The sequence below is a fragment of the Sapajus apella genome, unplaced genomic scaffold (assembly GCF_009761245.1).
Source record: "Sapajus apella isolate SASKATOON/1434 unplaced genomic scaffold, GSC_monkey_1.0 scaffold231, whole genome shotgun sequence".
In the NCBI taxonomy this organism is placed as follows: domain Eukaryota; kingdom Metazoa; phylum Chordata; class Mammalia; order Primates; family Cebidae; genus Sapajus; species Sapajus apella.
In genome coordinates this window covers 464,865-479,021 of record NW_022437171.1, presented here as the reverse complement: position 1 = coordinate 479,021, position 14,157 = coordinate 464,865, and the positions used below count along the sequence as shown (strand labels likewise).

At 61.6% G+C, this 14,157-nt stretch overlaps 2 protein-coding genes and 1 long non-coding RNA gene across 15 annotated transcripts in view; 2 read left to right on the top strand and 1 right to left on the bottom strand.

Moving 5' to 3' along the window:
- The window catches only part of CLTCL1 (clathrin heavy chain like 1), a 105,740-nt gene extending 101,581 nt beyond the window's left edge, over window positions 1–4,159 (top strand). For 9 of the 13 annotated variants that reach the window (XM_032271413.1, XM_032271418.1, XM_032271414.1 and 6 more), the window contains 3 exons: window positions 34–255; window positions 2,792–2,867; window positions 3,639–4,159. In XM_032271413.1, coding sequence (XP_032127304.1) covers window positions 34–255; window positions 2,792–2,867; window positions 3,639–3,757 — 417 coding nt within the window. In that variant the 3' untranslated portion in view covers window positions 3,758–4,159. Of the gene's footprint in view, window position 1; window positions 256–2,791; window positions 2,868–3,370; window positions 3,415–3,638 lie in introns of those variants that run through there. The other 4 variants (XM_032271417.1, XM_032271412.1, XR_004266042.1 and 1 more) reach the window with 3 other exon arrangements.
- Window positions 4,160–4,767: 608 nt separating this feature from the next.
- SLC25A1 (solute carrier family 25 member 1) lies at window positions 4,768–8,050 on the top strand. Its single transcript, XM_032271421.1, has 9 exons — window positions 4,768–5,046; window positions 5,375–5,482; window positions 5,566–5,665; window positions 5,742–5,880; window positions 6,353–6,437; window positions 6,624–6,728; window positions 6,889–7,004; window positions 7,085–7,158; window positions 7,335–8,050. Exons 1-9 carry the CDS (start codon window positions 4,953–4,955, stop codon window positions 7,447–7,449), a joined length of 936 nt encoding a protein of 311 aa, XP_032127312.1. The 5' UTR covers window positions 4,768–4,952; the 3' UTR covers window positions 7,450–8,050.
- Window positions 8,051–10,726: 2,676 nt separating this feature from the next.
- Window positions 10,727–11,931, bottom strand: LOC116544808. The gene is made up of 2 exons (XR_004266043.1): window positions 11,717–11,931; window positions 10,727–11,540 (listed from the first exon to the last, which is right to left on the bottom strand). It is a non-coding gene; the product is annotated as an uncharacterized LOC116544808 (long non-coding RNA).
- Between the last annotated feature and the right edge of the window lie 2,226 nt (window positions 11,932–14,157).

The following is a 14,157-nucleotide window of genomic DNA, read 5'->3' as shown; positions in this document are numbered from 1 at the left end:
GGATGCCCAAGCAAGCGTTTGCCTTGGCTACAGGATGCCATGCAGCATGCCGCAGAATCGCAGGATGCTGAGCTGGCCCAGAAGTTGCTTCAGTGGTTCCTGGAGGAAGACAAGAGGGAATGCTTCACAGCCGCTCTCTTCACCTGCTATGACCTGCTTCGCCCAGATGTGGTGCTCGAGCTGGCTTGGAGGCACAACCTCATGAACTTGGCCATGCCCTACTTCATCCAGGTGATGAGGGAGTACCTGAGCAAGGTAGGTGCCGGGCCAGCTGCAGCTCCCTGGCCTCTGTGTGGCATGGCCCACCCCTGGCAGTGACTAGCCGTAGGTCTGCTGGGTCCTTAAGGGTGGGCCCATTTGAGGACAACTCAGCTTGCCCAGCCAGCCCTGGCCTGCCTTCAGGAGTGGCTACTTTCCTTCATGCTCAAGTGGTTTTCTGTCCAACATTAAGCCCCTCCAGAAAATCATCATGGAAAGTGCCCACTGGCAGCAGCTCTCCTGCAGACCCTCCCAGGGCAGCTGCCCAGTGGGCACACTGCCAGGAACACAACAGGCATGCTCGTCCCCAGCCCTGGACTTCATCAGGGTGACAGTGAGGTGGCTGGCAATCCCAGCTCCCTGTGGAGCTCCCAGTGGCATCTGGGGGGTGCAGCTATTAGCATACCTGTTGGTGGTAGCTGCCTTTTGCTGAACACGTAGTAGGAGTATTCACGGATGCACTGAATCCTAACAGCTATAGGGAGAATGGCTCTGTCTGCTTCTTCGAAGTGACAGTATCTGATTATAAAACTCTCCCTGGGTGTTGAAGTCCTAGGAGTCCCTGCTGCGACCTAGCTTTAGCCCCTGTCCAGAGACCTGTGTCAGCAGTGTCACCTGGTACAGTTTGTTCTAACACTGGAAAAGCCACCTCTAGTAGCATCTACTTGCCCATCTAACCTCCTTCAGCCAGATGGAAACCTTCAGAAGGCACTCACGCTGAGGCATCACTCAGTGGAGCAAGGGAAGGGAGGGGCCTCCCAGGGGAGTGGGAGGTAGGAAGGAAACCGGAAGGCAGGCCCATGCTGCCTGCTTTAGCCTCCAGGGGGCTGCCCAGCCCCTGAAGGCCATCCCAGAGGCCATCACCCTCCTGCAGGACAGTGAGACCCCATCCCATTTGCATAGCACACCTGAGTGAGAGACTCCCTGATGACTCTCAAGGGGTGGGGAGGAAGGGCAGCCCTGACCACGTAGCCTGAGATTAGTGGGCTGCCAGAGGACATAGACTGATTGGGTTGACAAGGGCCCTGGTTCCCCCACCAAGTGGATGGCAGCTCCCTATAGGCCGTGTGTATGGAATGTGGTGTGTGGTGTGCGGCGTGTGGTGTGCAGTGTCTGGTGTGTGCCTGTAGAAGCTGCTCTCACCAAGATAAGCGGCTTTTCCCATCCCTCAGGTGTCTTTCCTGAAAGCAGTCTGTGTTCTGAGAATCTGCACAAGGAAGGAAGAATGTGCATGAATCTCTTCCTGACAGTAGAGGCCCATGGGTTCGTGTTAGAGGAACTCAGGCTCACCCAGGCCTCAGGGATGTCATTGCTGTGGGGGTCAAAGTACCAGGGGATCCCCCAGGACTTTGAGGAGCACATTCTTTCTGTTGTAGATGATTGAGTTAGCAGCCACTGTCACCTTTGTCCACACTGTGGCAGCACAGCCTTGGCCTGGGTTTCTGAGACTCCACTGGCCCTGGGAAGTGGTGGCTTCTGCCCTGCTGCTGCCCACCTATTCCTGCAGGGGCAGATGAGGTGCCTGTCATGGGGAGAGTTCAAGGAGAGGAGGGGGCTGGCAAGGGGTTTCCCAGTCAGTGGTGTCAGGGTGTGAGCTGATTCTCAGCTTGAGCTGGGGCCCAGCTGACTCCACACAGCAGTGCTGGGAGGATGAGGGTGCGGGCAAGAAGTACAGTCCCTTCCTGGAGGACAGCTGGGCCCGGGGCCTTGTGGCTCATCTGGGAAACTCGAGGGCCATCCCTCTGAGACGCCCCCAGTGCTCTTCCAGTGCGGGGACAGTACAGGCCTAGTTGAGCCCTCAGCCTGAGTGTCAGCAAGCTGTAGCAAGGACAGGCAGCAGGGCCAGTGCACCTGTCCTGCTCCCTCCTCACCTCTCAGCCCCCAGACCCCGGCTCACAGGGGCACATCCTTGTTTCTCTTTCTTACTCAGTGCTTTTGTGAGGGGATCCTAGCTGCACAGTTGCTGCCACCTTGCTGTTTGGCAAGAGGCAGGGTTGGTGCCTGGTGAAGCCTCAGGGAAGAGTGAGGAGGCAGTTTGTCCTCAGTGCTTCTCAGGTGAAGTGTCTAGGTGCCAGGTGACTTGTCTCTGAGAGCCATGATCTCTCTGCTAGTCAGGAGGGGTGGGCAGACTGGACTGGCTGGAGTCAGAAGCAGGTATTGTTCCCTGGCATGGCCCTAGCCCTGCAGGTCAGTAAATGGCAGTGTCCTTGTATCTAAAGGAGGACTTGGCCCCCATGAGCAGGCCACACCCTCAGCCTGTAACAAATGACTGCCCCAGTGCCCACTGGGAAGCCCTGGGGACCCTGCTGGGCACTCTGTCTCAGCCAGCTACCAAGGCTTCACCTCTCCATGCCTTGCTGCATTCTAAAAGTGCATGGGGTGTGGGCTGGGCCGCTCCACATCTGCCTGTGTCCACCTCTTCCGTTCTCACTCTCCTGGAGGCCCTGTGTCCTGATCTTCCACTCCACGTTCACCTAGAGGCTGGGACTGCACTCTGTCAAGCAGCTGTTCACATGCTTTCACCTCCTTGCAGGTGGACAAACTGGATGCCTTGGAGAGTCTGTGCAAGCAAGAGGAGCATGTGACGGAGCCTGCCCCTCTCATGTTTGGTAGGTGGCACCTGTAGCCCCCAACCCCCTGAAAAGGGAGCAGGGAGGGATTCAAGTCCCACTGCCCTTTCCTGGCCGGGCTTTGAATGGGGATGAGGATGGGAATGGATGGGTAGGGGCCGGAACAATCCCAGTGGCTGCTGGGTGTGGAGAAGTGTATGTCCAGGAATGCTGGCATGGCCACTGTCCTCCCTGCTGTAAAGGTGCCTGCCTTCCGATGGGGGTGCCTGCCTAGCTGTGAGCTGCTGCTGTGTCCTGCCAGGCCTGGCCCCCTGGGCAGCAAGGCTGCTGCTGGTGTGTGCTGGGAGGGGCTGTGCACCTGAGAACCTGCCCAGGGCAGCCTGGCTGTAGAGCAGACGGGACAGGCTGTGGGGTAGGGGTACTGGAACACTGCGGGGCCAACACAGGCCTGAGGGTGTGGTGTGAGTGTGCGGCACGCCGGCTGTCACAAGCCTCCTGCTGAGTGTGTCCCTCCACCATTAATACCAATCTGGTTTTTTTAGATTTTGATGGGCATGAATGAGACCCAACCAGTTGCACTAAGTAAGTGTCCCATTTGGGGACTAGCTTACCCTCAAGCCAGGCCAGCCTCTCTGGCTGACCCCATGCTCCTTGCCTCTGGGTGCCTGCTCCCTTGGTGCCTCAGCCTCTGGGTGGTAAGGGCTGGTCCTGTAGACCCTGCTCTCTGGGTCCTGGGCTACTCAGGGGCAGCCAGAAGAGGACCCCATGGGCAGGAAGAGCTCTGCTCACTATGGGTGTCCCCCTCTGCAGGCCAGCAGCTGATGCTGACAGCAGGCCCTTCCGCGGCCCCAGCCCCTGCCAGCTTCCCCTTTGGATATGCCGCTGCTCCTGCCTTTCTCCAGCCTCTCATGTACAACTTACGCCTGTAGTGGGCGCTGTCTCCACCCACTCTACCTGCAGAGTTACTAACTTCTCCAAGGAGCATGTCACTCCAGCAGCACAGGGGCCCGCAGTGGGAGGCGGGGACGCCTGGACGTTATTTATTTTTGCTGAAACCCAATGATGGCAACCTCTGAGCCATCCCAGAGCCTGGGGAGGCCAGGGTAGAGGCTGACGGCGCAAGACCAGCTTCAGCCGCCAACAGGACTGGACTGTGGGCCCTTCTGCTGGAGCCAGGCATTCCTTGTGAGTGTCCCCCACTGGCTGGAGCTGCCCCCTCCAGGCCAGTTTGAAGACAACCTGAACACGTCTTGTTTGGAGGTACCAGGCCTCATAACAGGACTCCGAGCCTCCTGGCTATCATAAATATTAAAGTCGGTTTATCCAGGCAACGGTGCTCTGCTTGGTGCTGGTGTGGGTAGGAAGGAGAGGGTCCAGTTTCCTGGGCCCCGCAGTCCATTAAAGATTTCCTGGGACCTCTTTGCAGGATGTGGGATCTGCGTTGCCCAGAGAAGCCACCTAGAAGAATACAGCTGCTTGTATTTGGGGTCTTTCCTGACCATGTTCGCTGAGCACAGGAACCCTAAATCCCGGAGAGGTGTGGGTGGGAACCGCCAGGTGAGGCCCAGCACTTGGCCGCTGCGGGAGGGGCCCCGGAGGCGTAGCGCCTTCTCACCTGCCTCCAGGTTCAGCCAGAACGTTCGAGTTCCTCAGGGACGGGGCTAGCCCTACGTGTTTTCAGGGAAGGTGTGCCCCTGGCCTCCGGGATCCCGTCGCTCTCGGCAGTCGCGCAGACCCAAGACCCGCACCCCGCGCCCTTGGCGGCGCGGCACACTGTGCACCTTTATCCATAGCTCGGGGCTGGGCCGTAGCCCTGCCTCCCGCAGCCCCGCCCCTGGCCCCGCCGCTCGCCGTCGCCAGGGTCTCGGCCTCGGCCATTGGCTGCGCTTTAGCCCCGCCCCTACGCCTGCCTCGGCGCGCCCCGCCCCGGCCTCAGTTTCCCGGCCCGCACGGGGTGGGCCGGGGGCGGAGCCCGGCTCAGACCACGCGGGGCGGGACCCGTAGCTGACGCGCCCGCCCCGCCCCCGGGACCATAACCGGCCGCCGCCGCCACCCCAGACCGAGCGTGGAGTTCAGGAGGCTCGGACCCGAGTTCACCACCGGGCGCCCCGCCTGCCGCCCGCCATGGCCGCGCCCCGCGGCCCGCGAGCTCTGGCGGCCGCCGCGCCAGCGTCCGGGAAGGCCAAGCTGACGCACCCGGGGAAGGCGATCCTGGCAGGTGGGCCCCTCCGGGATGCGGACCCCCGTCCCGCCGCGCTTCCGGGTGGGCCCGGGACGCCGAGGCCCCGCCCCACTTCCGGGTTGGGCCGTGGGTTGGGGGATCGTGGGGAGCGGTCCTGGTCCCCACCCGCCGCGCGGGGGCTCGCCCGCCTGCCGCTTGTCACCCCTGCGCCTCGCCGGAACAACGGGATGGGGGCGTGGGGCCCCAGCCCGGGTTCCCGCGACACTGGCGCGGCGGCCGCGCCGGGCAAAGTCCGGGACGGGGGAGGGGCCCGAGCGCCGGCGGCCGGGCCAGGGTCTCAGAAGCCAGTGCCCCGTCCCCACAGGCGGCCTGGCGGGCGGCATCGAAATATGCATCACCTTCCCCACCGAGTACGTGAAGACGCAGCTGCAGCTGGACGAGCGCTCGCACCCGCCGCGGTACCGGGGCATCGGTGAGGAGGGGGAGGCCGCAGGGGGCGGGCACCCAGGGCCGCAGCACGAAGGGCGGTGGAGTCCTGACTGCCCCCTTCCCCAGGGGACTGCGTGCGGCAGACGGTCCGCAGCCATGGCGTCCTCGGCCTGTACCGCGGCCTCAGCTCCCTGCTCTACGGCTCCATCCCCAAGGCGGCTGTCAGGTAAGGCCCGGCCCGGGCCTGCTGCGGGAGGGGGGCTAGGCCACGGCAGCCCCACTCACCCGCCTCCATTCTGCAGGTTCGGAATGTTCGAGTTCCTCAGCAACCACATGCGGGATGCCCAGGGACGACTGGACAGCACACGCGGGCTGCTGTGCGGCCTGGGTGCCGGCGTGGCTGAGGCCGTAGTGGTCGTGTGCCCCATGGAGACCATCAAGGTGGGGAAGGTCCTGGTGAGGACCCCGGACATGCAGGGAGTAGGGGGAGGGGCGGCCGCGCTGGCCCTTCGCACCAGGGACAACCGGCAAGCTGGGGCGGGTCTCGTGGGTGCCAAGGAAGATCAGCAAGGTGATCTCGGGGCCCTGGGGCAGGACGCCTGCCAGGAAGGGCCGCCTGTGGAAGCCGAGTCTTTGCTAAAGGTAGCCGTAAAGTTTTTACAAAGTACTTTTATAAAGCAGAAAACAAATGACGTTCACTGCCAAAACTGGAAAAAAACAGCAAACGTAAAGGTAGAGTCTGGCTACCAGGGCTGCCCTGTGTCCCAGGGCATGGTCCGTGTGGGTGGTGTTGGCGCTGCCTCCCAGGGAGGAGCTGCAGCCCCAGTTCCCCCAGCCATGGGCCCTGGTCCTGCCTGCTAGCCAGGACCGACCCAGGCGGCAGCCGAGAACCGGCCCCCCTTGCTTCTCTCAGGTGAAGTTCATCCACGACCAGACCTCTCCAAACCCCAAGTACAGAGGATTCTTCCACGGGGTTAGGGAGATTGTGCGGGAACAAGGTGAGCCACTTGACCTTCCCGCCAGGGCTCAGGGACCTGGTCCAGGGTGGGAAGGGCCTGCACCTCCCATCCTGCTTTGGACTCTGTGCAGCACCTGCCTCCCTCTTCCCCTCCCCTTCCCCCACCACCAATTCCCAGCCGGGGCCTGAGAGGCTGCAGGGTAACTCGGTGCCTGCCTGCCCCCAGGGCTGAAGGGAACATACCAGGGCCTCACGGCCACCGTGCTGAAGCAGGGATCGAACCAGGCCATCCGCTTCTTCGTTATGACCTCCCTGCGGAACTGGTACCGAGGTATGTCTGCACCACAGGGCCCCGCCTCCGCACACAGCCAGGTACTCTCCTCTCCCTGGCCCTCCCCCCACCCCGTGGCGGGTACCCACCTTTTGAGGTGCTGGTCTAGGCTCCTCCCAGCACCCTCTAACCACAACTCACTCACCCCCCCCATATCCAGGGGACAACCCCAACAAGCCCATGAACCCTCTGATCACTGGAGTGTTCGGAGCTATTGCGGGCGCAGCCAGTGTCTTTGGAAACACTCCTCTGGACGTGATTAAGACCCGGATGCAGGTGGGGGATAGGGAAGGGGAGGGAAAGGGGGGATGAGGCCAGAACTAGCTGCTCAGCCCCTGCCTGCTGATGTCCCGCAGGGCCTGGAGGCGCACAAATACCGCAACACGTGGGACTGTGGCTTGCAGATCCTGAGGAAGGAGGGGCTCAAGGCGTGAGTGGGGGAGGGCCAGGGCTATTGTCCCCACCTCAGACCTTTCCCGACCTACCTGGCCTCCCCACACCATCTCCTTTCAGGCCTCTATGCCTCTCACTCCAGCTTCTGGGGGTTTCGCTGCTAGGGACACTGCGGTGACCTGCCTTCCTCTCCCTGCCCCTCCTCCCACTCAGATTCTACAAGGGCACTGTCCCCCGCCTGGGCCGGGTCTGCCTGGATGTGGCCATAGTGTTTATCATCTATGATGAGGTGGTGAAGCTGCTCAACAAAGTGTGGAAGACGGACTAAGCCTAGAGGGGCCCCAAGGGGACCGCCCCAGGCACCTCCCGAGTGCCCCACCACCCTTGTCTCACATGAATCCAGTGCTGTAGTGCCAAAAGGCCCCTTCCCACGTCCCTCGAGCTCTGTGGTCTGGTCTGTGCATTGTGGCTGTCAAATCCATGTGTCCCATAATGCCGTGTCCCCCTTGTGGTCTGTGACACCACCACTGTGCCCTGGTGTCTGGCCCAGCCATAGCTGGGTGTACATCTGGCCTGTGACCCTGTGCCCACTTGTCAATGTGCTTACTGTGAGCACTGTGCCTGTGTTTCATGTTCTGTGTCATGTAACCCTGTGCCCCGCCTCCCGGGGTGCCCGTGTGGCCTGGGTCCTCGGCCCTGTAGCCCTGGCCCGGTCCCAGTCCGGTGCCTTCCACCCTGCCCCGGCCTACCACAGCTGCCTCCGGGCCTCGGCCTGGCTTCACCGCATTCCAGGGGCTGCAGCCCCCCGCTTCTCCCGCCATTGGCCTTAACTGGCCCTCGGGCCCTCCCTCCACCCAGGACAGGGTGGCACCCGCCACTCTCAGGACCACCCTGCCAAGGCAGAATAAACCGGATCCTGTTGCAGCCTCCTGTCCTGTGTTCATCCCTATATGGGCCCATCTATGCATGGGCTTTGGAGGCTGTGCCTCTTCAGGGACCAGGCCACCCTCATCTGAGGACACTGCAGAATAGGGACAGGGAGAGAATAGTGTCCACCCAGGGCAGGGCACTGTGGCCACAGTGTTGACTCCCTAAGAAGCCGAGCACCAGGCCAAGAAGGATCTGGGCTGCACCCTGGCCTTCCCTGTGACCTGTGGGCAAGATCCCATGGTGTGGGTAAAAGGGTATGTTCACAAGGCCTTGGGGTGGCCTGGCAGAGAGCAGTGTTCGGAGCAGGGGGCTGGGCCCAGGAGATGAAGCCCCAGGACAACTGCCTGCCCCTCACCCAGGGGGAAGCTTAGGAAAGGGTTGGGTTGCTCAGGGCCCCTCTGGGGCATGCCCAGCTCCTCAGTGAGTGAAATGAGCTGCTCATAGGAAGAGGGGATGGGTGTATGCTGGGGCCTCTGAACCCCAGGCAGGGGTGTCTGGCCTTTGCTGCCCGAAGGCTCTGAGCAGGGGCCCTTCCTTGTTCCTTCACCCAGGCTGGGAGACAGCTGCCCTGGGGCAGTAGGAGGCGGGGCTACCTGGCCAGAGCCGTTTGGGCACCTTGTGCTACAGCCATGAGCCTCAAGGAAAAGTGTCCCTCTGGCTGGAGGCCAGAGCTGTACACTGGCATGTCCCCATGGGGCCAAGCCCTTCTTTCCACAGCCAGTGAGCCACGTGGAGGACACTTGGGAAAGATGGGGCTCACTCGGTGCCCCTGGTTGTGCAGAGAAGCCAGCTTCCTGTCCAAGTGCCTCTGTGAGGGAAAAGTCAGGCATTTGGCTCAGACTGGAAAATAAGCTTTTGCCAGCTGGAAACTCCATATAAGCAGATCCCATCCCTGGGGAGACTGCCCTGTTCTAGCAACCTCACACAGTACCAGAATCCCAGGAGTGTGCATCTGGGGAGACGTCTGGGGTCCAAAGGGCTCGAGGTGGATCTGGGAGCCAAGCATGGGCTTGGGGGTACACAGGGAGCACAGGGTTTTCAAGCCTTGGGGAGAGCCCCCAGGCTGGGAAGGGCTGTGGGTGTCTCAGCACTCAACCTGTGCTGTGATGGGATGGCCAGGCACTCTCCATGCTCACTTCCCAATCTGTTGGCACAGAGGAGAAAGGGCCCAGGCAACAGAGCCTCCCTCCTCCCACTGTGCACTGGGGCATGCAAGTGCCACCACAAGAACCCCACACCAAGACACTTCCTGTCCCTGGAACTCGGGCCACTGGTTCTGCACCTCAGAAGCTTTCCTGTGGGGTGACAGGCAGTGGGCCGCACTGGTCCATAGTGCCAGCCATGAAACCTGGAGGGGCACTCAGCTCTCTGGGGTCTGCCCTCCAGGCCTCAGCATCCATTTGCTGTACTCCCTGCAGGTGCTCAGAATCATGCTTAGGCAGAGCAAGCCCTCACACATCGCAGCTTTTTTCTTGGGGTTGCAGGACGTTGTTTACAGTCTCCCCAGGTTCCAGGCAGTTCTGGGAGCAGGCAAGGCCTCACAGATGGCTGAAGGGGACCCCCACCCCCACATACTCATCTTCAGAGATGCCAGCCACTCACTACACACACCTACACCGAGTCCTGTCCCTGTCCCCCTCCACAGGAAGGGGCTGAGGCTGCACTAGCTGCGAGCAGGGTGTAGGATGGCATAGGTCTCCATCCTCTTTGGACCCCTGCCGTCCTTAGGGCCACCTTGTTTATGCCTTGAATCACAGGGCAGACATCAGGTAACCCAGCCAGAAATTTCTGAGCTGGATCTGAGTCCCTTGGAACCACCTACCCTGGTAGATAGAACCCACACTCTAGGCTGCCTCACACATCGCTTCAAGAAGAAGGCAGCCACCAGTCTTGGAGCTGAGGCCCAAGGGGAAAGGTGTCTGTGCAGGAAAGAGCTGGAGGCTGGAGTGACAGGCAGGGGCCTGGAGGAAGCCAAGTTGCATTTAACCAGACTGCAGAAAGGAGGCCCACAGCAGGGATTAGCACAGACTAAGGCCACTGGGACACCTGCCCTTGGGGGCAGAGGGGCAGAGACACATGGGCGGGTCTCCAAGCTAGTCTGCAGGCAGAAGAGGCTTGACTTCTAGCCTGTGCTCCACCTCTCCCTACTAAGCAGGAAGCTTGGTCAGTGCTGGGGAGAGCCCCAGGAGGTGGCTGAGTGCATACCAAGGTTGTGGATGGAGATTCCAGGTCACCATGTCCTGTTCCAGCCAGAGCCACATTGACCAGCTAAAGTCAGAGCCTGGAATCTGAATCTTACAACTGCCCAGGAGAGACAATGGCCTCAGAGAAAAGGACAAGGGATCAGGTGAGGTGGTGACCACACACAGGGCAGGACTTGGCCAACCTCCCAGCCTCATCCTCACCGCTGTGAGGATGTACGGAGGCTTCCAGGCAGCTACCCGGCTCCATCCTCCCCTTCCCCAGATTCCTAGATATTCCCCTCACACACTGCGGCATGCCACCTCCTCCCCACCCGTCTTCCAGGTCCCTGTGTAGGTGATGAATGGCAGTCAGCTTAGTATTCAAAAAAGCCAGTGACTCCTGACAGTGGGTCTGTCTCCTCTTAGCCAACAAAGAGAATGCTGGTTTTGGGGTTGTGTCCCTCTCAGCACTCACAACAAACACAATATTGGTCGATGATGCATGAGTAGTATTTTCCCCACTTTTTATTTCCTCTGTTTTCACAGATTCCCTGCACAGGGTCTTAGGTAAGGGGCACAGAATCAGGGGCCACCTCAACACCTGGGAACATGGACTGAACAGAAACACACAAGGGACAGGGGCAGGGGTGATGCAGGGACAGTGGAGAACTGAAAGGACAGCCTAAAAGCTACGATGGGAGGACCACAGAGAACACCAGGATTCGTGGATAAACATGACAAGGCCAACAACGTGGGTGACCTATGGGAAACATGGTGGCCCTGTAGTTCCACTCCACCCATTCCTACCTGGCAAATATCCCTAAGAGAGCCTCCCTTCTGCTCAGGTTGGGCCAGGCCCTGACCACTGACCCTCCCCAACATGGCCCTTATTACACTGTTGTCACATTTGTCCCCTCTGCCAAACCACACGCATCCTCCACCCGTCGCCCACCTGAGGATTCTCCATTGACTGGGCCTTACCTGGGAGGCTACACTTAGCCACAGGAGTGTCATCTCCTGAAGTGACCTCAATGGATGCACCATCTCACCCCTTTGCCTCCAAGCTCTGTTCAAATGCCTGCCGTGGCCGATGGCTCACTAGCTCCAAGCAGCCCAAGCCCTGTCTCACAACCGCGGGTCCGGGAGCTCATGGGGCCCGGGGCACATTCCATGCGCTGGGGACTGGGGCCGCCGAGGCTCGCGGCGAGCCTGCTAGTCGGCCCGAGGCAGCCCTATGCAGTCCCCTGCTACCGCTGCCGATGGCCCTGGCCTGTCACCGCCTCCTCTCGGGGCCCAGGAGACTCGCCTGGGGTTGTAATGGAGGAAGGTAAATAAAATGCCAGCGATCGTGATCCGGGGGCTCATCCTGCGGGCCGGCCCAGGTCACTGGAGAGGCGCTGTGCCCGCCAGGGCCAGCAGGAGGGTCGCCTGCGCTGAGGGGCGGGGCCCCTGGCCGCAGACCACCCGGGCCCGGCTCAGTACCCAGCCACGGGGGAGCACCGAGAGGCTTCCTGGGTATCTGTTTTCGAAAAAGGAATGAAATTCCTCAGCCTCAGGAGTGGCCGATGCAAGCAGGGAGGGCCGCCGAGTAGGATCGCGTTCCCGGAACGCCCGGGCTCTAGGAGCTACCACCCGTGCGCTCGGAAGTGGGGGCGGTGCGCGCTGATGACGTCACGACGGCGCGCCCGGCCGTCGTGGCTGCGCTTGCGCTGTGCCGGGGCGGCGGAAGCTGGAGCTGCGCTGCTCTGACCCTGGCATCCTGCGCTGCTGCGGCCTCAACCCCTAGTCCGAGATTGACTGGGCTGCCTGGAGGCCCCTCGCGGTCCCTGCCACCAGCCCCTGACCTTCAGGTTTCACCGCGAGTCCCCACCCTCGCCTGCAGCCCCTGGATTCTCGCCGGCCCAGCCGCATCGTCCACCCTCCCCGAGCCTCTGACGGCGCCTCCCCGGAACAGCGGCCGCCCACGCTGGAGGCTGCCGGGGTCACCCTGAGGCTCCAGACTGAGGGGACACTCTCTGGTCTCCCGCTTCTCCCGCCCCTCCTTTCCCCTGCCTGGAGCTGGCCTGCGTGTCCCAGGACTGGGCTTCTGCCGCCGCACCTGCTCCCCACCGCGCTCCGGATCGCTGCGGGCGCGGCTTCCTCGCCCTGGAGCACTCTTCCTCCAGCTCCGCCTTTTCCCTGTAATTCGCACTGCCCTTCAGGCCCTGCCTGGCCAGTGTGCAGGTGGGGTGTCTGTTTCCGTTTCCCTTTCCCGAACGGCGCCCTCCCATCTGGCTAACTTTGTCCTCGGACCCACGCTCCCAGAGGACAGAGCCTGGGCCCGTGGCTCACGTCTGTGTCCCCTCCACAGGGCCTGCATGGGAGAGTCGTTGGTCACTGCTGAAGGAAGGAAGGGAGGACAAATGTACTTATGACTGCGTCTTTTCTTCCACTTGTGACCTTTTGTTCCAATGTCCCTAGTCGTAGCCGTGTTCCCCGGAGGGCTCCACTCGCCTGTCCTCTGCTCCCGCCCACTCCATCCTGCCTGCCTGTCCTCTGCTCCCGTCCACTCCATCCTGCCTGCCTGGCCAGCTCCAGTCCAGCCCCTTGTTGCTGCCTGTGGGCTCATGTAAGGCACGGTGGCCTTGCCACATCCCCATGGAGGAGGAGGTAGATGTAGGCACACCACTCTGAGCCACCTACTCTGGGGGCCTGTTGGTAGGAACAGGAGAAGGAGCTGGGGTTGGGATTGTGTCCCCACAGAAGGCAGCAGTGAGCACAGGCCACACACGACACTGGCATATCCTGGTTAGGCCTTTCCTTAGCCCGCTCTATTCCTCAGATAGGAAAATCCAGACCGAGCAAAAGGACCTACCTGGGACCTGTGGAGGCCCAGTCCCTCCCTCTGCTGCCTAGTGAGAGAGGACCGAAGATGAGGAGTGAGGAGGGATTGAGAGGCAGCAGGTGGTGTCACATCTGCCCTGTCAGTGAGTTGGTCAACAGAGGTCCTCAGGGAGCTATTCCTGGACAGGACCCCAAGGGGAATATGGAGGATCAGCAAGGGGGCTGCTAGCTGCCCTTGTCAGCATCCACCTTGTCTGCAGGCTGCCCCCTGGCCCTGTCCGATGGGGAAAGGTGTGTCATGCATGTTGCCATGCAGCCCCAGCTCAGTGTGTAGGTAGCACCCCGGGCCGCAGTGGTGATTAGTGTCCACAAGGGTGTGGGTCTGGAGGGGGCGGGAGCATCCTTGTCTCAGCCTGACACAGGAGGGGCAGGGCTGTTCCCTGATCACCCAGGAAGGCTGGCCAGGGCAAGGGGTCCACTAATCCACACTCGTCTTGGCCCGTGGTGCGCGTCTTCCCCTCGGCCCGAGGGCCCATTGGCCAGGTGACAGTTGGGGAAACTGATATCAGCTCTTAGCTCTGGACTGCCGGGTGGCAAGGCCCTGTGGTCGCAGGGAGCCAGGCATCCTCAGCCCGCGCGTTAGCTGCTGACAATTGAGCGACCAAAGCAGATTAACCTGGGTGTTAATCCTCCCTTAATGGCTTCAGAATCCTCGGCTCCAGGAACTAAGCCGGCCTTTCTCCGTGCGCGGCCAGGCCCTCCGCGGCTTCAGCCCCGCAGCGGCGACGATGCTATCTCTGCTGGCTCCGCCGCAGTACCCGCGCTAATCCCCGGCGCTCCTTTCTTCCCCAGCCCGCCCGAGATCGGCCGATTGGCGTTTGATTACGGCCGCTATCGAGGGCCCCTTTGTGCGACCGGCCCTAAATCCCGTAATTCTGTGATAAAGGAGGCATTAGCTGGCGTTTGCGGCGGAGAAAGGCACCAGGATGAAAGAAAGCAATCAGGGGATCCGGACGGCCCTGCCCTCGAAGCGGGGTGGCCTCGACTCAGTGCGGGGGCGGCCTGGGCCCCAGCTCCCTCCACGCCAACCAGTCCTGAGC

Bases quoted from the DNA above. Each gene is read 5' to 3' on its own strand.
- SLC25A1 (XM_032271421.1), top strand. From the start codon at position 4,953: ATGGCCGCGCCCCGCGGCCCGCGAGCTCTGGCGGCCGCCGCGCCAGCG. The intron at 5,881-6,352 runs GTGGGGAAGGTC...TGCTTCTCTCAG, and splicing joins GCCCCATGGAGACCATCAAG to GTGAAGTTCATCCACGACCA. The intron at 6,729-6,888 runs GTATGTCTGCAC...CCCCATATCCAG, and splicing joins CCTGCGGAACTGGTACCGAG to GGGACAACCCCAACAAGCCC.